Raw genomic sequence first — 26,361 nt, forward strand, 5'->3', positions numbered from 1 at the left:
CAAGATGGCTTATTAGCGGCCAAGAAGTAACACATCTTTTATATTATATCTGCGAAACATGTTGAAACAAGAAATTCTGCAACATAAAAGAGATATACAAAGCATCCAAAAAGGGAGTAGATATGACACTAATTTCATATCGTGAAACTATTAAATAACTAGCAAGTAGCTAACTAGGCCATGGAGTAGCCACCGCAAGCAAAGGTAATTTCCTACGAACAGCAAGCCCATTGCATTCAGTCATGTCCAAATCCTCCCCCTTTATCCCTTTTGGTAATGCAAAATTGAACTTGTGCACAAGGTTTGCTAGTGCTAGCTCATTCACCATAATAGCAAAAACAATTCCTGGGCAGCCTCTTCTGCCAGCTCCAAAGGGAATCAACTCAAAGTTTAGTCCTTTGACATCAATATCACTATTTAAGAACCTCTCTGGTCGGTACTCCTCTGGATCATCCCATGATAACGGGTCTCTACCGATTGCCCAAGCATTAATAAAGACTTGAGTTTTAGCAGGTATGTGATAGTCTAGTAATTTTACATCTTCCATGGATTCTCGAGGAACTAGAAGTGGAGCCGGTGAATGAAATCTGAGAGTCTCTTTGATCACTGCTTTCAGATACTGCATATTTCCTAAGTCATCCTCCGTTATCTCTGCTTTCCCTTGGCCTAATTGTCTCACTTCATCATGTAATTTGGCCATAACTCTTGGATGCCTCAAAAGCTCTGTCATTGTCCACTCCAAAGTTGTATATGTTGAATCTGTGCCAGCAATAAACGAGTCCTATGCATTATAATGAAACACAAAGAACAATGTTTAGTAGTATTTTCAAGAAAATATATGAGTATTAAGAGAGAATCAATCACAAATATATCTATGTGACCGTCTTTAACTACGAAATAGTATATATTAGGACACTCAAAAGAAAAATTAAAACAAGACATTGTACTAGTAGAAGATGCTAAATTACCAAAAGCGTAGCTTTCAATGAATCTCTTGGAAGAGGAAAGCCAGTTTCCTTTCCATTCTGAATTTCCAGCAAAATATCCACGAAGTCTTTAGCTTCACCTGCTCTGTATTCTTCTTTCTTGTTTGTAATCATGCGTTCTTCAATCACGCTCTCTAGAAATACATCCAAATCTTTAGCTACTTTCTTCACTCTTGCGTCCAGACCATTAAATTTATTGAGCCATTTAAGCCATGGAATATAATCCCCAATGTTGAAAGTACCTAAGAGTATAAGAAGTTCTTCTAGGAGAGCCTTAAGAGCTATTCCACTTTCCGCTTCATCGTATGTCCTTCCTATGGCCACTCTGCTGATTATGTTATTAGTCATACAACATAAAACTTCTCTCAAATTTATCACTGAATTCGAAGAATCACACACTTGTCTAATGTTTTCAACCATTTTCGATGTTTCTTCTTCTCTAACACGACGATAAGATTGGACTCTTTTGTTGCTGAGAAGGTGAAGCACGCCAACACTTCTAATTTGTCTCCAGTATTCGCCATAGGAAGCATAGGCCACATCTTTGGAGCCATAAAGTAGCCCATCAGCGATGCTAGATTTAGGTCTGTTTGACCATACAAGATCATGAGTTTTCATGATATCACGAGCAGCATCGACAGAGGAAGCCACCAGCACTGGCTTACTGCCCAAGTGAAGTAGCATGACTGGACCATATTTTTGAGATAGTTTATGGAAAGAACGATGAGGAAGCGATCCAAGTTGATGCAAATTTCCAATGATTGGAAGCTTTCTTGGAGATGGTGGTAACAATAACCTCTTTTCAGTGTTTGAAGGGATTAAGAACCACTTGTGACGAAAGAAAATGAAGACAAACAGAAGAACAAGAAGAAAATACCAGTGAATTAGCTCCATTTTTGTTTTAGAAATTAACTAGGGAGTACTATTGTGTAGAAACAGATAATATTTGGACACAAATATCTCTTAAGTACCACTTTTTTTTTTGGTTTTTCAAGGAAACATAGCCGCCATTCTATTATCAGCATATAAGCAGCATAAGATGTTTTTTCATTCACCAGAAGTAACCTTAAGTAAGAGTTGAGACCGCCGCATCAATTGATTCTCTTACTGACCACCTTAAGACAAACGTAGTTCAAACTGTTGAAATATCTTGTTTGGGTTTTTTTCATAGTCCGACACAAATTTTGTGGTTACAGCTGGATTTAGTAAAATCCTTTTTGTCATGGAGTAATCCATAGAATTGTGGTCCAGGGCGGCTCCACAGTTTAAGAGATATACCCAAAATTAGGTTTGTATAGATGAAACCTTTAAGTTAAATCGAACCGATAAATTAAATTAAATTGAGGAAAAAAATCAAATTATAATTTAATTTGATTGGTTTGGTATTAGAAAAAAAAATTTACCATTCTTGATTTGATATTGATAAAAAAAAAATCAAATTAAATCCAAATCAATCCGACATAATATATATATATATATATATATATATAATATTCGAACTTTTTTATACATAAAATATTAATTATAATTTATTTTTTAAATACTTTTTCAACTAGTTTTAATAATTTTCAATAATTTAAATGTAGATGTAGATATATATTTAGATTTGAACCTTTTAAGTTGTAATATTTGTTCATTAATTATTAATTAAATGATCCAAAATTCAATATAAACTTAAAACCTAAACTTTTCACTCTTCATCTCACTTTTTAGTTTCAAGGAAGTTTTTCGCTCCTTATTTTTTCATAATTATGGTTTTTCATTAGCACATGAGTGAAAATATATTTGATCTAGTCTTCGATAATAATATAATTGTAAAAACTAAATATTATAAAAAAAAATGAAAAAACCGAAAACCTAAAAAAATCGATTAAAACCTAAACTGAAAAACCAATTTTATGTTGGTTTGATTTGATTTATAATTTTAATAAACCGACATGATTGATTCTTACAGTGTTTTTTTTGAAAAAGAAGAAATATTGAATATGATTTGTAGAAATATATTAAACCTTTTATATAAAAGGAAAAAATATAAGAAGTTTGATAAATTTGGAATACTATAAGTCAAATATTAATTATCATTATCAAAGTTATGTTTTACTTGCCTGACATTACCATCAAAATATATTTCAGAATGGTACAAATTATTCTAAATTCGAGAAATATACTATTAAGAACCTTCAAATCACAAAGATAATTTCAAATAGATTAATTAAATAAATAAAAATGTACTCATAATCTTGATTAACAAAATTATTTTCTCTCTTTTTTTTTTTTTTTTTTTTTTTTTTAAAAAGGCCACAAATCTGTCATTGTATAGATATTCCAGCTAAATTAAACTAACAATAATCGGATAATTCTAAAGATATTTGTTTAAATCTCATGCTTTTCTATTTTTCAAAAATAAAGAAGTGGTCGCTGTCACTAATCTTCCTTCAAGAAAGTGGTAGATATATCATTATAAAATTTCTTTACGTAACTTGTAGAAATTATAAAGATCTTTGCTTTAGATACTTTGAAGCTTTTTTTTTTGTACAAATATTTTGAAGCTCTGAAACAATAAAAATATTTCTTATTATAATCACGAAATATAATATATATGTTGTTAAATAATCTGGTTAAAGTTTTAATTTGATGAGTAACGGTTCAGGTTTAATTGGGGATTCGTTTGAAATTGGTAATTTGGATTGATATCGATCAATTTTGGAAAATCATTAGTGAAGGGGTATAAGTTCAATAATGGCGAGGTAAAAATTGGTCAAATAATATGAATACAACAAAATAGTGGAGTATATGTGACCTTTTTTCCGGTATAATGACAAATATATTCTGACGATTCAATATTTAATGGATGCTTTGGTTGAAAATTGTCCTGCGTCCTGGATTTTTTTTTCTATCTTTTGCTGTAAAAAAATTCAGAAAGTAGCAGTAATTGTGTTAATTACTGTTATTAAGCGACAAATTTCGTAGCTAATTATTCTTAAATTTTTTGGTACTGAATTTGAACTCTTGTCATGTTTTTTTTTTTTTTTAAAAAAAGACAGAACATACAATTTTTATTATTTTTACAAACAAAAAAGAGCGGACTTATAGCATGTTTGGGATTGCTTATTTCCTAGAATAAATATTTATTTTGAAGAAAAAACACTTTTTTAAAAAAAAAGTGTTTGATAAACTTGTAAAAATGCTTTTAAAAATAAGCAACTTCATGGTCTACCCATGGATTGGCCAGTTCTTATTTGGAAGGCTGCAATTTCTTAACTGCGGCGGTTTCTACTCCTGCTAATAGTTTAGCACATTCGATGTTGTTACTATGGGGTCCTGAAGCACAAGGAGATTTTACTCGTTGGTGTCAATTGGGGGGTCTGTGGACTTTTGTTGCTCTCCATGGAGCTTTTGGCCTAATAGGTTTCATGTTACGTCAACTCGAGCTTGCTCGATCTGTTCAATTGAGACCTTATAATGCACTCGCATTCTCTGGTCCAATTGTTGTTTTTGTTTCTGTATTTCTGATTTATCCACTAGGTCAGTCTGGTTAGTTCTTTGCACCTAGTTTTGGTATAGCAGCTATATTTCGATTCATCCTACTTGTAATTTTTCTGCTTCTAAAAAAAAGTAGAAGCAGAAAATTATTTTTTTATGACAGAATTATCTCTATCACACACAAATATATATATTAACATATCTTAAAAGTTTGATTAACGTTTGATTTTTAAAATTTTACATTTCATATTTACATCATAATTCTTTATGATTTATATATTGTTATTTTATTTTCACTCATTTTCTTTAAATAAATTTGAAAATATCATTGATGATGATGACTAAAGAATATATAAGTAGTATATCACCATTTAATTATTTTAATGTATTTATGTATATAAATATTGATTGAAAATTTTAGAGAACGTACTTTTTAATTAAATAAAAAAATTAATTAAAAATATTATAATAGATATTTAAAATCATTTTTTCTCTATAAATTAATTTTAGTAATAAAAGTCTATTGATAGATGTCCTTTTAGCACGTCTTGAAAAAGATTATCCAAACATACTTTGACTATCAAAAGCACTTTTCGAATGAATTTATCAAACACAAAATATTTATTTTTAAAAATACTTTTTTAAAAAGTGCTTCTCAAAGAAGCAGTTTTGCAACAACAATCCCAAATGGGCCCTTAGCAAATTGGCTTCTGTACTTTATATATCTAAGCAGTGGAATTAATAATTTGGTTAACTTGGAACTCTTGCCATGTTAATCCAAATAAATCCACCAAAACATACGTTTTTATTTTTTTTAAAAAAACAAAAAGTTGGCGTCTATATATGTATCTAAGCAATGCATCAATAATTTGATTTACTTGTAGCTGTTACTAATTTGAAGCCAGCCCAAATCTTGATTTCACTGTGGTATCTAAGTACCAAAAAAAAAAATGGATCTCCCTTGGTATTCTCTTCTAATTCCACTGCTTGTTTTCATTTTCTTTCTTCATCAATGCTTCTTTACTAAATTCAACATTTCAAAAAATTTACCACCCTCTCCAAGAAAGCTTCCCATCATAGGAAATTTGCATCAACTCGGGTCGTATCCTCATCGTTCTCTCCATAAACTATCGAAAAAATATGGTCCGGTCATGCTACTTCACTTGGGCAGTAAGCCAATGCTTGTTGCTTCTTCTGTAGATTCTGCTCGCGATATCTTGAAAACTCACGATCTCATCTGGGCAACCAGACCTAAATCCAGCATTGTCGATAGACTCACGTATGGCTCCAAGGACGTGGGGTTTAGTCCATTTGGTGAATATTGGAGGCAAGTTAGAAGTATTGCTGTGCTTCATCTTCTTAGTAGTAAAAGAGTACAATCTTTTCGTGGTGTTAGAGAAGAAGAAGTTGCGAACATGATTATAAAGATCAAGCAAAAGTGTGATTCTTCGAGTTCAGTGATAAATTTGGGAGATCATTTATATTCTCTCACTAATAACATAATTTGCAGAGCGGCTTTAGGGAGGATATACAATGAAAGGGGAAGTGAAATAGATGCAAAGGCCATCCTAGAAGAATTGCTTCAACTTTTGGGTTCTTTTAACGTTGGGGATTATATTCCGTGGCTCGAATGGGTCAATAAAATCACTGGTCTAGACACCAAAGTGGACAAGTTAGCTAAAAAATTGGACGCCTTTTTAGAGAGTGTGATTGAAGAACACATTACTAGGAACAAGAAAAAAGAATGCAGTACTGGTGAAGCTAAAGACTTCGTGGACTTTTTGCTTGAAATTCAAAATGGAAAGGACACTGGCTTTTCTCTTCGAAGGGATTCATTGAAAGCTATCCTCTTGGTAAGAATCTCGTATTTCTATCATCCTCATTGATCAAGGCAGACAAAGTTTAACGTTTTTAAAGACCGAGTTTAAGTCATGCAGAGCAGTATTAAAATGTATTACTAATTCTCTTGTATGAACATGCCCCAAATGTATACTATTTTAAATTTTATATCGCGTAGTAAAAGCAGTGGTGCTGACATAACACATTTTACGCGTCATGTATAGCCCCCCATGTTTCGCGGCTATATTTTAAATGTTAGAAAGCATTTGGAAATAAATGGAGCTTAAAAAGAAGTTTGTCATTTCATTTGTGTTCATTTGCTATCACAGGATTCGTTTACTGCTGGAACGGATACAATATATACAACTCTAGATTGGATAATGGCGGAGCTTTTGAGGGAGCCAAGGGCCATGAAAGCATTACAGAATGAAGTGCGGCGATTAGCTCAAGGAAAATCAGAGATAACAGAGGATGATCTAAAAAATATGCAGTATCTGAGAGCTGTTATCAAGGAGAGCCTCAGGCTTCATCCACCGAATCCACTATTAATTCCTCGAGAATCAATGAAAGACGTGAAATTATTAGACTATTATCACGTACCTGCTAGAACTCAAGCTATTGTGAATGTTTGGGCGATCGGAAGAGACCCCTTATCATGGGAAAACCCAGAGGAGTATCGGCCAGAAAGATTCTTAAATAGTCATATTGATGTCAAAGGACTAAACTTTGAGTTCATTCCCTTCGGAGCAGGCAGAAGGGGCTGCCCAGGAAGTACTTTTGGTATTGCAGTAATTGAGCTAGCTTTGGCGAGGCTTGTGCACAAGTTCAACTTTGCATTACCACAGGGGATAAAACCGGAAGATTTGGATATGACTGAAAGCATCGGCATCACTACTCGTAGGAAATCACCTTTGCTAGTCGTGGCCACTCCGTGCTCTAGTTAGGAGTTTTGCTCCATTTCTTACTGTCCACATCAGTGATTTTATTCGCCAATTTTATCAATTAAATGCAGTTACCAGCGTTGCTAGCTTCCTTTTTGGGTGTTTGTACATCTATTGGTGTTCTTTTATGCAATATTTCTTGTTCTAACATGCTACGCAAATAACATTGATATTGTGTCAAAAGATTGAACATGAACAAACATCAATTTCCATCTTTTAAAATCAGCACTCACAAGAAAGTCATTTGTTTGTACAGAAACTTGTTGCACACTTCTGATGTTCCATTTTTGTTCCATAGATGCGAAGTTTCTCTTGTTTCTCAGGACTATATTTTTGGAAGCTTATTTGGAACTCCGACTAGTCGCAGAGAATGGGGTTCGTTTCAATCTTAGTACGTTCAAGGAGTGTACTCCTCTGCTTTGTTTATTTTTTATTTTATTAATAAAAAGATCCATACCCGATGGAGTTCTTCCTCGAACAATTAAACTTGAAATTGAAATGGAAGCTATAATATATATCATCCACATTTTACCCTCAGAAATGAACTCTTGTATGGTTTTTTAAATGAATGATGATTAGGTAAAAGGTCAAACTGCAAAAGATAAAAGGATATCGATTGGGTGTAAACCAAAGAATTTTATATACATACATTAAGGATGTAAAATGCAAAGAACCCAAGGTTAGCTATTATCATTTTTGTTGTAATTCATTGTCTTCTGTAGTTAAATGCATCAATAACTTATCAATGATAAACTCATACTGTTCAATTTCTTAAATAACTAGTAATATCTTCAAGAAATTGGCCGACATCACTATATTTTTCTTTTCCTCACCAAAACATTTTCCCTTTAGGTATACTCCGAAATATCTATGAGAATCAAGAAAAGAATTATTTGTGCTGATCATATGTAAAGGAAAGTGGTCGTCATCACTCATCACTATATAATTTTTTCAAGAAAGTGGTTGATATAAACTATATATATTTAATTTCTTTAATTTTCATGCAAAAGATTGTTTCTTTAGGTATTTTGAAGTTCTGAAAGAATCAAGAAATGCGTGATTTGTTTGATTATGATATGAAACATAATATAATCAAAACAGACCTAATCCCAATTTTGAAAATAGATATACCAAACTTACAAGTAACAATTATAAAGGGCACCTCAGTGCACTAAGCATTCCGCATTCACGCAGGGTTCAGAGAAGAGCCACACACCCTTAGGTGTGTGATGTAGACATCCTACCTGATACAAGAGTCAGAGGTTGATTCCACAGCTCGATCCGTGACCTTTATAATTATATTTTTTTAAAAAAATATTATGGGCACACTTGCAAGTTAGCAACTACATTGGGATCAATAATTCAACTAGTAACTATTACTAACTTGAAGCCAAATTTTGATTACTAGTCACTACAGCAAAAAGATGGATATCCCCTGGTATTCTCTTCTAATTCCTCTGTCTGTTTTCATTTTCTTCCTTCGTCAATGCTTCTTTACTACTCCACATAATCAAAAAAAGTTACCACCATCTCCAAGAAAGATCCCAATCTTAGGAAATTTGCTCCAACTTGGGTCGCATCCTCACCGTTCTATCCATAAACTATCTCAAAAATATGGTCCAGTCATGCTGCTTCACTTGGGCAGTAAGCCGGTGCTCGTTGCTTCCTCAGCTGATGCTGCTCGTGATATCATGAAAACTCACGATCTCGTATGGTTAAATAGACCTAAATCTGGCATCGCCGATAGACTCCTTTATGGCTCAAAGGACGTGGCCTTTAGTCCGTATGGTGAATACTGGAGAAAAATCAAAAGCATCACCGTGCTCCACCTTCTCAGCAACAAAAGAGTCCTATCTTTTTGTTATATCCTAGAAGAAGAAATATCGAATATGATTGAAAAAATCGGACAAGAGTGTGATTCTTCTAGTTCAGCGATAAATTTAAGAGATCATTTCAGTTCTGTGACAAGTAACATAATTAGCAGAGTGGCCTTGGGGACGAAATATAACGAGGTGAATGAAAGTGGGACGAATGCTAAAGAAACCATAGAAAAACTCCTTTCACTTTTAGGTGCTTTTAATATTGGGGATTATTTTCCGTGGCTTGAATGGGTCAATAGAATCAATGGTCTTGACACCAAAGTAGAAAAAGTGGCTAAAGAACTGGATACATTTTTGGAGAGTGTGTTTGAAGAGCACGTTAGTAGGGACGAGAACAGAGAATACCGTGTAGATGAAATTAAAGACTTTGTGGATGTTTTGTTGGAAATCCAAAATGAAAAGGTAACTGGATTTCCTCTTCAAAGGGATTCATTGAAAGCTATCCTCGTGGTAAGCATTGTAGCAATATCTGCAAAATACATATAATTACTGGTTACTGCTTTGAAATAATTAATTTTCAAGAAGAGAAGTAATAGTGGTGTGACTACATCTGTTACTCTAAATATTAGTATTTGTGTTTCTTTTTAATACATAGGATTCGTTTGCTGCCGGTACGGACACAACATATACAGCTCTAGAGTGGACAATGACGGAGCTTTTGAGGCATCCAAGAGCCATGGAAAAATTACAAAATGAAGTGAGGGGATTAGTCCCAGGGAAAGCGGAGATAAAAGAGGACGACTTAGGAAATAGGCAGTATCTGAAAGCAGTGATCAAGGAGAGTCTTAGGCTTCATCCACCGCTTCCACTACTACTTCCTCGAGAATCAATGGAAGACGTAAAATTACTAGGCTATCACATACCTGCTAAAACTCAAGTCGTTATCAATGCTTGGTCAATCGGAAGAGACCCCTTGGTGTGGGAAAATCCAGAGGAATTCCGACCAGAGAGGTTCTTGAACAGTGATATTAACGTCAGAGGACTAAACTTTGAGTTGATTCCCTTCGGAGCTGGCAGAAGGGGCTGCCCAGGAATTACTTTTGCCATTACCGTGAATGAGCTAGCATTAGCAAGGATTGTGCACAAGTTCGATTTTGCATTACCAAAAGGGATAGAAGAAGAGGAGTTGTATATGACTGAAAGCACTGGCATCACAATTAGTAGGAAATCACCTTTGCTAGCAATTGCCACTCCATCTTCTAATTAATAATATTGTAAATGAATCATAGTTCCTAGCATTGCTTGCAGCTAATAACTTTCATGTCCATTTAGATTATTGATCTTATAGTATCTATTTCCATTGCCGTAAATAAATGTCGAATACTTTCGTTTTTTCATTTACCTCTAATTACTACTCCATAGATGATAAGTACTATATTACCTTTAACTTTTAAGGGTGTGTTTTATGTGGAATAAAATAAATAATTTCTGAAAAATCAGAATGTTTTCCAAGGAAAACAAGTTCCTTAAAAATGAATAAAATGATGTTCCTGATGAAAATAGAAATAATAAGTTTTATAAGTTTTATAAGTAACATTCCAAGTTTATTGTCTCCTCTCCACTCACCCAACGCTTCCAACCCTCACCACTTGATGATCCCACCCACCCCCACAACGCCTGAACCCCCCTCCCACCCTATCCAAACCCCATATATAATGTCTTGCTGTATCACATATAAATGCTCTTCTAACTATATCTTTTTACTTGCCAAATACCAAAAAATAAGTAAGAATGCCTAGAAATTATTTTCCATGAAAACATTTTCCTTCACAAAATATAGTATCTATAGCGTAATTAGCTGAAGAAATGGTCAAGGAATACACCATATTAATCAAGACAATACACGACAGATCTCAATTATATTAGTTTTACCCAAAAAAAAAAAAATGATGGGGAAAACTTGCAAGTTAGCATCTATAGTTTGATCAATAACTCAACTAGTAGATGTTACTACTATTTAAGCAATAATTTGGCCAGGGACGTTCTAAGAACACCTAAAAGTTGCCCTATTGACAAAATTAAGTTCTTTGAAAAATGATCTTCCTTCCTCTTTCATTACTTGCTTCTCTAATTTCAATTCTTTTTATCGCCATCCTCCTCAAATGTTTCTCTAAATCCCAGAATATATTACCTCCTTCTCCATGGAAACTTCCAGTAATTGGAAATCTCCATCAACTAGGCAAACACCCGCATCGCTCCCTCCAAATGTTGTCCAAAAAATACGGTCCCTTAATGCTTCTTCAACTAGGCAAAAATCCAGCACTTATTGTGTCCTCAGCTGATGCGGCTCACGAGATATTGAAAACTCATGACTTAGTTTTCTCGAATAGGGCTAAAACAAGCGTCCATGACAGACTACTTTACGGCTCAAAAGACATGGCCTTCACTAGCTATGGTGAGTATTGGAGGCAAGTGAGAAGCATTTGTGTGATTCAACTTTTAAGTAACACGAGGGTACAATCTTTTAATGGTGTACGAGAAGAAGAGACGCTTTTAATGGTTAAGAAGATTCGCGAGCTATGTTCTGTCTCGCGACATTTAGGGATGAATTTGAGTGATATTTTGCGTGAATTTACAAGTGATGTATTCTGTAGGATCGCTTTAGGTAGGAAGTATGCTAATGGAGAAACCGGGAACAAGTTTAAGTTTCTGCTGAATGAAACTGTTGAGCTATTAGGTGAATTTAACGTGGGGAGCTACATTCCGTGGCTTAGATGGGTGGATCGCTTAAATGGTTTGGATAAAAGAGTAGAAATAGTAGCTAAAGAATTCGACAAATTCTTGCAAAGAGTTGTTGATGAGCACAGAGATGATAAGAGCAAAACCAGTACTGAAGTTGGACCAACAGATTTCGTTGATATCTTACTTGAATTGCAGAGACAAGGCAAGGCTGGCTTTTCTATTCAAATTGACACTGTCAAAGCAGTTATCCTGGTATGTCTTCATCTAAAATTTCCTCAATCAAATTTTGTTATATTACTGTTTAATTTATTACTATTTCGAAAAAAACAGGACATGTTTTTAGCTGGAAGCGGCAGCATATTTGCACTTCTCGAATGGTCAATGACACAACTGTTACGAAATCCCAAAGTACTGGAGAAATTGCAAAATGAAGTGAGACAAATAGCTCAAGGAAAGTCTAGTGTAACGGAGGATGATGTACCAAAAATGCAATATCTGAAAGCAGTAACGAAAGAAAGCCTACGGTTGCATCCTCCAATTCCAGTAATTCCTCGCGAATCAATTCAAGATGTTAGAGTGATGGGATATGATATAGACGCAAAAACACAAGTTTTTATCAATGCTTGGGCGCTAGGAAGAGACCCTTCGTTGTGGGAAAAGCCTGAAGAATTTCAGCCTGGGAGGTTCTTTAAGACCGACGTTGATTTTAAAGGATTTGATTTTGAGTTTATTCCATTTGGTTCAGGGCGAAGGGGATGCCCAGGATCCCAATTCACCCTCGCTGTTAGCGAACTTGCATTGGCAAATTTGTTGTTGAACTTTAATTTTGAGTTGGTTGATAAGCCAAAAGCGAAGGATTTGGACATTGTAGAATCAACTGGTGTGGCTGTGCATAAGAAGTATCCTCTGATTGTTCTTGCAACTCCATGCTCTTGCTAGTGCTGTATTTTTGGTCTCAATTGTATAACGTCGTATAAGTACATATGCTTTACATAATTCAATAATTATTATTCATCGTTACAGATCAGTATTTTAATCTGTGTAACCTGTCCACCCTAACTCTTTATCACTCAATACCTCACGAAAAAGATTTGTTTTTCTTTTTTTCAAAAAAAAAAAAATGGCAAGAAACACTCAGTTTTAGACAACAATGATTTGTTATTGGAAACAAATGAAGACAAAAACTAAAAGACGAGTACAATTAATTGAATCATTGAAAGTGATGTATAAAATGAAATCTCCGGGGTCTCGAACTCTCATAGTGAGCACACTATTTTTATAACAATCAATATATATATATATATATATATATATATATATATATATATATATATAAAGGAGAAACAACACAAGGATGATGTGACACCTCTCTATGACCACCATTTCTATTTATCTTTTTTCTCTTTGTTTTTTTTAAAAAATTTTTCACCATTTCTTGCATTGATCAATTTGTTTAATAAATAAAAAAATTATTATATTCAATTCTATCTCATGAGTTACCAAAAACATCCATCTATTTACATTCTCTATTTAAGTAACATGTCCCTTCAATTTTCTTCTATCAAATTCTTATGACTTGAACAATCTATATATAGATAATGGTTTACTCAGAAACAATATTGAACTTTGTAGCCATGGTTGAACGCAAAAGAAGAAAATTAAAGTTAGTAAGTTTTCAATATATGTGGCTTTGAGAATTGGACACTTTATTTTGTATGATTTAGAATTGATTGAATTCTACAGAATATTTCACATTAAAGTTAGTAAGTTTTCAATATATGTGGTTTTGAACATTGGACATTTTACTTTGTATGATTTAGAATTGATTGAATTTTATTGAATATTTCACATTTATAATCATTTGCTAATCATGCACTACAACAAAATTGATATATAACTACGAAATTATTAGCTACGAGATGAAATTCGTCACTAAAGGTTCACTTTTCATGTCGATAATTACATTTCGTATCTAAATACATGAAGTACATATTTTTAGTGACAAAACATAAAACTTTGTCGCAAAGTTTTGTCCTCTAAAGTTTCCCACCAAAAAATATTTTGGCGTCATTTATTAAGTACAATTAGTGACAAATTTTAAGTTTTTCGTGACACCTTTTTTTGTCTCTAATAACGTATTCAATTCGTGACAAACTATTATTTATCTTGAATTAGTTACAATTTTAGACACAAAATAAATTTGTCATAAAAAATAAGTTATTGCAATAGTGACAATTTAGAGTTTGTAGTTAAATATTGTAATTTTTAACTATAAGTTTTGATATTTAATTGTGACCTCAATTTTTGTCACTAATACTTTAAGCAATTAGTGACGATCCGTTTATTGTCTCTAATTAACCTGTGATTTAGTGACAGTATAATTTTATCACAAAATATGTCATCATTTAATAGTGACGATTTCAAATTTGTAGCTGAATAATTTAACTATTTGGTACGAAAAAAATTTCATAGCTAAATATAAATTAATCTTTGGCTATTCTTGTTTTCTAGTTTAGCTGCATGTGCCACAGTTGTTTTTTAATTAATTTTTATCACAAAATATGTCATCATTTAATAGTGATGATTTTGAATTTGTAGCTGAATAATTTAACTATTTGGTACGACAAAAATTTTGTAGCTAAATATAATAATCTTTGGCTATTCTTGTTTTCTAGTTTAGCTGCACGTGCCACAGTTGTTTTTTAATTAATTTTTAACTCTTTAAATATTATGAAAATAGTTAAAAGACAACTTTATCTAAAACAGAGACTTTTAATGAAAGGCAAAAAGTTTATATATATATATATATTTACCGCACGTTCCTCGCATGTATAACGTTTGATTATCTAAAATTAAATGATTTTATCTATTGCAAAAAATTTTAATGAAGTGTAAAAGTTTAAATCACTTTTCAATGATTCTCCACACTTTAATATAATAATGTAAGTGTAGACATATATTTTAGTACAAGCACATATAGATTTTATCACCATACATTTCAAGTGGTTGATGGAGATAATTTTTATGTTTGTCAAGCAGTACCTCTTTTCCTTGTTGCCAGAAGTTAAGAGAGACGCATCATTGATTCATTTGGCGGGAAATTCTTTCAAATCTTTTAATTAAAAATTCTCATCTAAAATAGAAACACAAGAAATTAAAAGAAGAGAATTCGTTATCAATTGTTGATTATGAATAATTCATATATAATCTTTAAAACTATTAATTAAAAGAAATAAATTAAGGCATAAAGTCAGATGATAATAAATTCAAGAATACACATGAATCAAATTTAAAATAGTAAAAAAAGTAAAAATAGGAGTATGCTGTTTGTAACTTTTACAAAATCATTGATCACATTCTTGTTACGTACTTAAAACTTTTAAAAAATTGGTATTTCTAGAATTTTTCTTATTCTAACGTTGTTATATTTATTTCTAGATTTTTCAAATCTTCTTAAAATCAAATTTAGTTGATTTAGAATTTTTAAGTTAATGAAAAAAGAATTAGTTTTCATTAATTCTGATGACTTCTGATAAGGAAAGTTTTTAACATTATCATAAATATATTTAATTAATTTTTAACTCTTAAATATTGGAAAAAATGGTGAAAATATGATTTTATATAAAACGAAGACTTTTACTGAAGGGTAAAAAGTTCAAACAATATTTCTAAGGTTTTTCACACTTTTAATAAAAAAAAAACCCACCCCTAAAATAAAAAATCCAACTAACTAATTTCCACGTCAATAACACACATCCTTGTTAAAATAGGTAAGAAAAAATAATTTACTTAAATTGAAGAATAGCACATGACTTTTATACCTAAACTAATTCTACTCCTAATAAATCTTACATTTAAAAGGACTTTATTGCAAAATGTACCCATCAAAATAAAATCACTTTAACAAAATAAATAGAGAAGAAATAACAAACCAAGATAATCAAAATATTGTATTTTAACTAAGAACACAATACAATATAATAGATGACAACTACTCAAATAGAGCCAAACACTTTTCACGGTTAAATAATTTAAGCTAATCATCAATTTGGAGTCAAATTTGTGAGAAGTTGATAATGATTTATTATGAATCTAAACGCACAATTGACAACATCAAAATAAAATGAATTGCACAAAATTTGAACCAAAGAAACGAAAACATTAAGAGAAAAAAAATAATTGTGCCTACGTACTTTTTATTCACGTAATTTAATTACCAAGCAAAGCAACTCCATTTATAAAAGGAGTATTAATAAACCAAAAAAGAATTTGATTTTTGACTCCCATATAATTTATATTAGGATACTATCGATTGTGAGAGAGAAAAATAAAAAAAGGACTCCTATAATCTAAAAGGACTCTAACCTCGTTTTTTATTCTATAAATTAAAAATATTTTGCCAAAAATATCAATGAGAGTTTTTTACTTTTCACAAAAAGGAGTTTTCTAATTTTTGCAAAAAGTAATTATTTCTTTTTCCCCAAAAAAAAGACCATGTCTTTGGACTCCTACAATGACTTTCCTTTTTACATTGTTAAAAATAATGGAAATTTATATTTGTACGTTTTGATTTTTCCAAAAATAAGATAATGTTTGTTAGGTCTCGTATTATAGGTCTAGTTTACAAAAAATAATGAGAATTTTTATTTTTTATATATAATTAAAAAATAATAAATGATAACTTTATCTAAAGAAACATTTTTTAAAAAAATTTAAAAAAAGAAAAAAGGAAATGAAAATCATCCATGGAGAGTATTTTTTTTAATTAAAGATGGGATTTTAGCCCATTTTATAAATTAAAAATGAAAATAAAAAAAGGATCAGCCCACAAAAGGCGCCCGGGGTCCATCACAAAAACCACACATGAAATTCCCTAGTCAGACAAACGTATCACTAAACTGAAAATAGGAAACTACGAGAGTTGTCGCCTATCTCATCATCAGAAATGGCTTCTCCGTCGACCCTCTGCTCCAACTCATCGAACCAAGAGTTCAGCTTGTCACCTTCCTTGTCAAAGTTAAGTTCCTTTTTCCCCTTCCTCCCATTGTTAGTTTATGGGGTTTAGCTTCAATTGTTGTAAATGTAAACTCTATATATATACAGATTAGCACTTTAGATCCGATTTCATACCGTTTGATTGCATTGACTTTCGACATTCAAAACTCTCACTGGATGTAGGTTTAGCAATCGCAGGAACTCATTTCCAACGGTAGATGAAATCATTTTCACTGTCAATCCCTGATTCATATAATTTGCAATCTACTCACCCTTCTAATTTGGTTTTCATCTAGGTTGCAAGTACATTTCGAGAATCTCTTCTTAGCTGAATTGAGCAGAAAAGAAGGAACTGCCTTGCTGCCAACAGGTTCTTGTTTCTGACACTCTTCCTGTACATTATTAAGCAAGTTTTGTAAATGAAGTACATTCTTTCCCATTTCGCTTCCCCTTTGCTGGTATTGTTCTCCTGTTTGCATATTTTAGGCATTAAAATGAGTAATATCTTCTTGGACCATTCTTCTAATTTTAGGAATGCTTGTTTTATACAGTGTTAAAATAGCCTTTCCTTGACTTGGTAGTTGCTCCTGTAATTGATTACTTGTTTAGTTCTTTTTTTTTTTAGACAGAAAATAATTACAAAAAATCCATAATAGCTTTAAAAATCCCAAAATCTGAAGTACATCATAGCAATAATATAGAATTTGTGATCATAAGGGATAAGTTGTAATGTAAGCTCTCCGAAACCTAAGAGAATATGTAAAGAGGATACCAAAAATAGTGGACTAAGCCCGAACAACAACCAGAGTTCAAATGGTCTGTGACCATGGTTTGATCACTTCCTCTCTCTAGAACTTGATAGAATTGAGTTCTACAAGCATACTCATTACACGAGGGAAAAATGATGGTCATTTGAAGAAGCTGAGACTAACTATGTAAAAAATTAATAATTTAGTAACATACCATTGAATTTATTTGATTAATCTTCTTCATGTCTTCTCCTTTAAATGTGTTACTATTTTATGCTGAACAACATGAGCGATTTGAAAGCTCTATATACTTCTGGAGAGTCTTCCATGACTATTGATGAAAAATTGGATGTTGTACCTGGTACAAAGTCAGGTACATAAAAGGTCTTGCTTATGGTCTTAAATCTAATACTACAAGGGCAACACAAAGGAGAACGGCAGAGTTAGAAGATTCCCCCAAAAAGGCAAAAATGGAAGCTGCTAGTGCCCAAAATGAGTTACAAAAATGATTAAATGCAACTAAAACTATGGAAGAAAGCCAACAATCACAGATACAAGATCAGCAGTCGTAGATCAAAGCATTAAATTCTCAATTAAATGCTGTAGTGGCACACCAAGAGGAAATACTTAAGAAAATGCAACTTCTTGTTAGCCCATCGCCGTCAAGTTTAGAGGTAACATAAATTTATATGATAAGTTCAATTTAAGTTCTCTTTATTAAATATATAAATTATGTGCATCAACGTATTCCAACATATTCTTGATGGGTATGTTACTGGTAGAGTTGTTAAGATTGAATTTTACATATATTGACTGGAAAGGACTAGGTCCATCCGAAAGAAAACAAAACAGAAACCACAAGGCTACAAATCAGAACCTTCATTTTCCATGATGACACTGATTTAGTTAGCTATTATTTGTATTAGATATGCCTTTTCTCGAGGGTTCAGCTCCACTAGTGAAAAGTCCAAAAAGCAGCAGCAAAGTAGTTAATGGATTAACTTTGTTGAATCCACTGTAATACATTCGGTCAGATCACTCCCTTAAAACTATATTTGGCATGATTCATGGCGCTGAAACTATTTGGTAAAATAGAGTTGAACTACTTGTATTGAATATTTGTTTCAGCTGGGCTTCTTGGTTTAATCATCATGGAAATGGTTGGGTAAGCTTTCTGTCATGTGTTCCTAGCAGAGGTAAACAGATGTCTACTGCTGGATTCCTTGTCCTTTCCAACACCATATTTCTGGAAAATTTCGAGATTGGGGGAGTGTGATGAGTTCGTAAGCCGCTTAGATGCACTCGTAGTTGCATTGTTATTTAAACCTCGAATATTATCAGATGGCTTCAGTTTGTCAAGCCATCGAAGGATTCAATTACCAAGGTTCCGACTAGCTTTAATATCTCTTTCCTGTACCTTGCGATAAATGGTCAGTACCACATCAAATGCAGCTAGTGTTCGCCTATGAGCGAAATCACGAAGGCTGGGATATTTAGGATTAATGAGCTTATGCTGAATCTTCAAAAACAACTTGTAAGTTCGTTTTAGACCCAAAATATACGCTATTCCAAATGTGATCTCCCGTAGAACCATTTTTTTTCTTCTCGAACTTTCTTCTCCCTTGAAAATTTTCTATTAAAATTTGTATTCTTTCTTCTTCAATTTGTTTTTTTATTTTGATTTTTCTTTTTTCTTTTCCACTCTGGTGGCTATTTTATTATTTCTTATTCCTGATTTTCTATTATGTCATCCATCCCATTATTTACTGTTCTATATCTTAAGTTGGGGGTATATCGGAAATAGCCTCTCTACTTCTTCAGAGGTAGCGGTATGGACTGTGTACATCTTACCCTCCCCAGACTCCACTTTGTGGGAATACACTAAGTTTGTTGTTGTTGTTGTCTTTTTTCTTTTCCAACATGGCATAAATTGGTTCTTTTTATGGAGAGCCGCTAGAAAGTACCAACAATTTCAACCTCCTGCATATGCAGTTCTACTAATAATAGTTGACACCAAGAGTCAGGGAGTAGAGCACCATTTTAAGTCAATCTCAACATTTTCTTATTATAAACACCATGCATTCTTGTTGTGTGCTTTTATGTTTGTTTTTGGTTCTATTGTTATCTATCCTGAATTGGGGGTTTATGACACGTTATGTGGTAGTAAAGTGCAAGTATAAATTATGAGTGGAAGGATAAAGTGGTCAGAAATTGCCAATTTAGGCTATATTTTTATGATTTTTAAGAAAGGACCCTATGATACTTGCAGGTTTAAGCACATAGTTTAGAAAAAATATGTATTGTGAATGAACAAGTAATAATGATGTTGTGAAGTAAAACGTGCTGACAAGTTGTAATTAGATAGACGAGCGATTAAGATCGACTGTTTCATGAACTTTTAATAGACTAGTATTTCTTGAATCTACTTTAAAAAATGTATCTTTGTGTAGAATAAAGGATAATTATTTCCATTATGTTTAATACTAGATATTATGCATGAACTTTTTAGATAATTACTGCTATGAAAATAATGACCGTATGAAGGTGATGATACTAGTTTTAGGGAAATGGTTTATTAGGATTGATATAGTACGTGCAAGAGTTTTGGTCAGTAACTTATGGAAAGTATAAACACTTTATCCTCTCCAAATCCCATTTTGTGGGAATACATCGGCCATGTTATTGTTGTAAATTTGAAAGCAACATCATCAATCATAATTTTCTTCTCTTTTCCACAGGTGTAAAAGTGACAGTTGAATGAAGACCAATTGCAAGCATGTTATTGGTACTTTGGAGGAAACCTCCACATATCTACCTTAGTTTAGAATAGTAATATTTAGTACTCAATTAGATTTCCTTTGTGTTGGACTTATTTTACTTTTGTTTGTTCTATAAGGACAGTTTTAGTTTTTTTAATTGTATGATTGTGGGTGAATTTTATCAATCTGACATGTTTTATAATTTTATTTTTAATTTATTCAATTCTAATTAAAAAATAATATCAATATGAAATAATAGCGTTTTTTTGTTATTGGTGACAATAGATTTTATTATCAAAGCTAACTTTTAGCAACGATTAAACTAAAATTTTCAAGACAATTATTCGTCATGAAATAAACTAGTTCTCCAAAAGTTTGACTATATTTAGTGTGAGAAATGTATTTGTCTCAATATCTTCCTTTTTATTTGCTTCAAATTAATTTTATATTTTATGACAATCATAATTGTCGGTAATCACATAATAACAATAATAAAAAAAAAAAAACCTAACCTCTTTCCGCCGTCAGGCTAACCATCTCACCTCGCCGGAGCACAACTCCGGTGTGCAGGTCCTTCCTCCACACATGCCCCTTGTTGAACACCCTTTTAAATCAGCCCCAATCAAACCCACACCCCTTTCGGTAAAATCTTTAATCTCTGGTTGTCTTTATCGCGATTTTCACCGGCATGACCGGTATATTAGCTGAACAACTCCATGGAATGGATCAGCCGACCTCCTTCGTAAATGCCATAACATCACCAGCTAATTTTCTAGAATTATATCACCCCTCTGCACCAAAAAATTAGGTTTGTCTCGACGAGTCAAATGTCAACATTATCCCACAAAGCAACAAATTGCCCTCTGGTATGAATGTTGAGAATAATGAAAATTCTAAGCACCTAAAGTATGTTGACCTGCTGAAGCCAAAAAATTATGAAAGGACAGCTGCAAATCTTGACCGCATTGCTCTACAGTGAAACCTGTAGTTTATAATAATGGAGTTCCCAGAGTGACCTGGACTGATGAAGAGCTTCAAAAGATGAATTTGCCATGGAAAATCTACAATTAGCTATTATTGGGAAATTCTCATACGTATGGCCAGAACTGGAAGATTTGAGGGTGCAGATTCCACGTCAATGCAACATTAAAGGTGAGTGTAAAATTAGTCTTCTCCAGAATAGACACATTTTGATGTGATTTAATCTCCTGGAGGATTATGTCAATATGTTATCAAAGAATGTTTATTATATCATAGCTAAGGATGGATTGGCATATCAGATGTGTCCTCTAATTTATGATGTAAAATCTAAACCGGAAGTAGAAACAACTCAAGCCTTGGCATGGATATCTTTTCCAGATTTATTAGCTATGCACTCAACTTTAATGAAGTTCATATTTTTATTTTTTTCATTTTGTATTTATAGTTAAAAGAATTTTGTGATATTTATTTATGTATTCACGAATATTCTTTGATAGTAAAATTTATATTTATGTCATCTTCACCGTGTTCAAATGGATCTATTTCAAGAGTAAATGATATGGCGATATTGAGATTAAAGAGTTTTGAAAGAAGAAGATCGAAGGACGACACACAGAAAATGGAGTTTATTAACTAGCCTCGCTGCTATTCTTGGCAAAATCGTCGGTACTATTGTCATTGCCAACTTCATCTTCATCCAAAATGATCCATCCAAGAAAAAACACTAGATGTGTGATTCTCTGGTTTAAGGTTGTGATATTTGCTCCAACTTTTCCGCAAGATTGTATGCGAATAATGTGAGTGAATATGACAAGCCTTCTGAATCTAAACAAACAGTGGAATATTGTTCAAAAAAGCAAGAAGTATTCTTTTGGCAGAAGAGAAGACAGAAAAGTTATTGTTCTTTGGAAAGAAAAATCAATTTAATAAGCTGAACAATTTTTATGTTTATAGTGTAACTTTTTTTTCCCTCTCTTTGCGTCTCAAAATTTTATTGCACTTTTGTTCTATGAGAGTGAATTCGACCAAATCTGAAATACATTAGATGTATATAGATTTGTTATTTTCAAAGATAATGTTTAGAGATTTGGAAACTAACTACACAATTTGTGAGATGAAACTTATTTTCATTTAATAAAATAGTGATGAAATATAGCACAATTCACATATGAAAACAATAAGGTGACAAAAGAATTTCCACAGAAAAGTGTGTACAGAATTGCTCTATGATTTACTTTTTAATCAAGTTCAGTAAAAGAAGATATTTACAATTTGAATAAAAAATAAATGCAGCTAGCAGGTGTAAAGTTTTATTGTTTATAAGTTAAGGGAGGTGATATACATGTTCTTGATTACTTACATAGTCTAAGACCTCAAGAACATGGTGCATTACTACGAAGAGGTGGATTCAAAATTTATATTTAATGGATTCAGTTTTTTTTTTTTTTTTTTACCATAGCTACAAAGTTTAATATTGTCTTTTTAGTAAACCGTTGCCTATATATAGATTGTTCAAGTCATAAGAATTTGATAGAAGAAAGTTAAAGGAACATGTTACTTAAATAGATAATGTAAATGGATTGAATTTTTTTATAACTCATGAGATATAATTGAATATAATAAATATAATAATATTTTTATTTAATAAACAAATTGATCAATGCAAAAAATGGTGGACAAAATTTTTAAAAAAAAAGATAAACAGGAATGGTGGTCATAGAGAGGTGTCACATCATCCTTGTGTTGTTTCTCCTTTATAGATATATATTGATATATTGATATATTGATTATGGAAGAAATTAAGAGATTTTTAGATTTTTAATATTTAATTTAATATAAGATAAATTAATAGGACAGAGTAGGAAAAAATGCAAAAAAAAGGAGAAAAATATAAAATAAAAATAGATGAAAAATAATTAAATAAAAATCGATAAAATGAAAGGACTTATGTAAATTTTCTAATTAATAGCAGGTGAGAGGACTTATCTAACACAAAAATGTCTTTGATTATGTATAACGTTTACTTATCACTACAATAATTATAAATATTTTTATTTACATAATTAATGCATTATGTATGAAACAACAAATAAATAAAATTAGATAGTTCATTAAAATTTTATTATTATAAAAAAATTATATAAATTCAACAAGTTCTTACCATCGCGCAAAGCAGGAATCTATTCACTAGAGTAGTAATAATTTATGAAACATAAATTGCCTGTTCCTTTTGACTTGTGCTTAAAATTTTCCTAAATGACAACATACACAGTAGAGGCCAAAAAGTTCGATTATAATAGTAATAAATAAATATCGATAATAATCATTTGATAATTCTTTGACTAAAAAGGACACATTCTGTCTCATCCGCTAAAGTTTAACCAAATTAATCACCAACAGCTCCCACCCCAAGAATTTAGTCATGTGTTAAAAATTGAAAGAAATTTGAAAGAGATAGTGGAAATATTAAAAGAGAATTGAATTAGTAGTTTGAGTAATATGAATGAATGAATTGACATGATATTGTTAATTGAATAAATGAATGAATGAATAATGATAATTGAATTGATGATTGTATTAAATGAATATTGAAAGATTGAATTGAATTGTATTTCTATCTCCTCGCTCTCTGACTCTATTCTATGAAGGAAGGGAAGTTAAACTCACATTTGTCATTCAGAAGAATCGCACCTCGGCAAAATAGTCACAATTAAATTCCTAATCTTTAAAATTGAGCTTCTCCATTCGGTCGTGAGAGAGTTATTTTTTTCTTTGACTTGGTTTGCTCACTTCACAAGGTTTCCAGAAGACTTTATTCCTCAAGCCACAAATAACATGTTTTGCAAGCCTAAACAAGTTTAGAAATTAAAAAAAAAAACTCTTTTTCAAAAGAGTGGATAAAGAAGAATTTAGTAAAACTGTTCATCTTATTCGTGATTTGAAGCATATAAAGGAAAAAATGAATTACTACAAATATGAATAAGGTTAGCAACGAAATCGGAAAATTCTATTTCGGTCCGTTTATTCCGTTTCCAGTGATGTTCCGGTACCGATAACACAACGATACCGAATGGTACCGGTATACCGATATTCAATGGTCTGAAATACGGTACAAGTGTGAACCGTCCAAAAATTCCGTAATTTCGGTACCGATTGACCGGTTCCGGTCCGGTGATGTAAAGACCGTTAAATTCTGGCTATTTTTTTTTTTAATTGGGTTGGCAGCAATGGCTCTTTTGGCTATTGCAATTAGCCGTTGCACTCTCCCCCCCCCCCCCCTCCCAATTATCCCACACCACCCCCTTAAAATTTTCACTATAAATATCCTTTATTATAATTCTTTTTCCTCACAAATATTCTCAATTCTCATACTCTCTCTTAATATTCTCACATTCTCTCTAAATATTTATAATTATTGTATTAGTTGGAGTTGAAGATTTTTTGAAGATATTACAAGCTTCAATTATCATCTTTTAATTCCGACATTTGGCATACGTCTGCTTTATATTTATATTTTAATTTTATTTAATTTTAATTATGGATTTCAAAAAAAAATAGTAGTGGTAAAAAACCAATCTTTGGTAAGGTTTTTCGTAAAAATAAAAAAAGTAAGGCTACTACTAGTTCATTACCGCCTAAACTTAGTGAAACTTCTTTATCACAGCGTAATGGTTTCGACGTTGGTATCGGTATGGAATTAGATCATGAGACCCTAAGTAGGCGTTATGATAATTTTGAGGAAGACTTACCGGAAGAAGATGATATAGAAGAACAAGAGTTAGGTGATACCCCTAACCCTACTAGTCCGATTACGAAATTATCGGAACACGGTGAAGAATTTTCCCCTTTACCGGAATTTACTGGGGCCAAAGGTACCGAACGTACTAAAAGGTCTTTATTTTGAAAATTTAGGGAGTATGGTAGGGTAAAAAGTACTGCTACTCGCAATAAATGCAAGAATGTTTTTAAAAATCTGACCGGAGAAAAAAATTGCGGGACAGGATTGCTAACTTCGCATTTGATGAAATGTAATAAAGAATTTATTTGTCTAAGAAATTAGGCTAAGGCAAAAAAAGATGGTACACTATTTGTGCATGAATCTGTAGGAGGTAATATGGTTCAAACGCGTTTAGATGTAGATAGACAAGAACTAGCAAAAATGGTTGTTGTTATGGGTTTGTCTTTTAGTTTTCCTTCGCATCCCGATTTTATTCATTATATTCAACGAGTATATAATCCCTCTTTTAAAGGTTTTTCACGAAATACAATTAAAAATGATATTTTTAAATTTCAAGCTGAACATTGTCATTTGCTTCGTTGCTTATTTGATAAATTTGATGGTAGAATATCTGTTACTTCTGATCTAGATCGTAGTGTTGTCGGTAATGATTATTTTACTCTCATGGCTCATTAGATTGATTACGATTGGAACATGCAAAAAAGAATTATTGCTTATAAATATGTTGACGAGTCTAAAACCGATATCTATATAGCTAATACAATAACAGAGAGCATAAAATATTTTAAATTTATTGGTAAACCTATGGCATGCACATTAGATAATGCTTCTAATAATTTGAAAGCTATTAAAGAGTTAAAAACTAGATTATGTCCTATGGATGAAGATCATATTCATGTTAGATGTACTGTACATATTTTAAATTTGATAGTACATGATGGTGTTCATTTATTTGGAAATGATTGTTGTAAAGTTCGAATTGTTTGTAGTTATATTTTTAAAAATAAAAGAAAGAATGTAATGGATGATTTTAAATATAAATGTAAACAATGTGACCTTCCATATAGAAAAGTTCCAAAAGAAATTCCTACTAGATGGAATTCTTTGTTTTAAATGCTTGAAGTTGCTTTTATATATCATAAACCTATACAATTAGTTTATAATGCTTATAATTCGGATGTTAATTTAATGCTAGATGAAGATGATTGGATTGAAGTAGAAGAACTTTGTAAATTTTTGAAAACTTTTTATCAAGCTATGAACACAGTATCTGCTCAATATACTCTAACTATTTCTTCTGTTTTAGTAACTATTACTGCTATTTCTA

At 32.0% G+C, this 26,361-nt stretch overlaps 5 protein-coding genes and 1 long non-coding RNA gene across 6 annotated transcripts; 5 read left to right on the forward strand and 1 right to left on the reverse strand.

Moving 5' to 3' along the window:
- Positions 1 to 12: 12 nt before the first annotated feature.
- On the reverse strand, positions 13 to 2,121 carry LOC107862621 (cytochrome P450 71A4). The gene is made up of 2 exons (XM_016708252.2): positions 969 to 2,121; positions 13 to 781 (listed from the first exon to the last, which is right to left on the reverse strand). Exons 1-2 carry the CDS (start codon positions 1,878 to 1,880, stop codon positions 170 to 172), a joined length of 1,524 nt encoding a protein of 507 aa, XP_016563738.2. The 5' UTR covers positions 1,881 to 2,121; the 3' UTR covers positions 13 to 169.
- A 1,604-nt stretch (positions 2,122 to 3,725) lies between these two features.
- LOC124896872 (photosystem II D2 protein-like) lies at positions 3,726 to 4,525 on the forward strand. Its single transcript, XM_047408732.1, has 2 exons — positions 3,726 to 3,733; positions 4,219 to 4,525. Exons 1-2 carry the CDS (start codon positions 3,726 to 3,728, stop codon positions 4,523 to 4,525), a joined length of 315 nt encoding a protein of 104 aa, XP_047264688.1.
- A 692-nt stretch (positions 4,526 to 5,217) lies between these two features.
- LOC107866001 (cytochrome P450 71A4) lies at positions 5,218 to 7,338 on the forward strand. Its single transcript, XM_016712185.2, has 2 exons — positions 5,218 to 6,322; positions 6,638 to 7,338. Exons 1-2 carry the CDS (start codon positions 5,420 to 5,422, stop codon positions 7,250 to 7,252), a joined length of 1,518 nt encoding a protein of 505 aa, XP_016567671.1. The 5' UTR covers positions 5,218 to 5,419; the 3' UTR covers positions 7,253 to 7,338.
- A 1,134-nt stretch (positions 7,339 to 8,472) lies between these two features.
- LOC107862618 (cytochrome P450 71A3) lies at positions 8,473 to 10,561 on the forward strand. Its single transcript, XM_016708250.2, has 2 exons — positions 8,473 to 9,579; positions 9,725 to 10,561. The coding sequence occupies exons 1-2, from the start codon at positions 8,674 to 8,676 to the stop codon at positions 10,334 to 10,336; spliced, it is 1,518 nt and encodes a 505-aa protein (XP_016563736.2). The 5' UTR covers positions 8,473 to 8,673; the 3' UTR covers positions 10,337 to 10,561.
- A 457-nt stretch (positions 10,562 to 11,018) lies between these two features.
- Positions 11,019 to 12,894, forward strand: LOC107862619 (cytochrome P450 71A4). Its single transcript, XM_016708251.2, has 2 exons — positions 11,019 to 12,063; positions 12,142 to 12,894. Exons 1-2 carry the CDS (start codon positions 11,164 to 11,166, stop codon positions 12,748 to 12,750), a joined length of 1,509 nt encoding a protein of 502 aa, XP_016563737.1. The 5' UTR covers positions 11,019 to 11,163; the 3' UTR covers positions 12,751 to 12,894.
- A 3,853-nt stretch (positions 12,895 to 16,747) lies between these two features.
- LOC107862620 lies at positions 16,748 to 18,004 on the forward strand. Its single transcript, XR_007053791.1, has 3 exons — positions 16,748 to 16,827; positions 17,103 to 17,176; positions 17,929 to 18,004. It is a non-coding gene; the product is annotated as an uncharacterized LOC107862620 (long non-coding RNA).
- Positions 18,005 to 26,361: the final 8,357 nt, after the last annotated feature.

The sequence above is a fragment of the Capsicum annuum genome, chromosome 3 (assembly GCF_002878395.1).
Source record: "Capsicum annuum cultivar UCD-10X-F1 chromosome 3, UCD10Xv1.1, whole genome shotgun sequence".
NCBI lineage: Eukaryota > Viridiplantae > Streptophyta > Magnoliopsida > Solanales > Solanaceae > Capsicum > Capsicum annuum.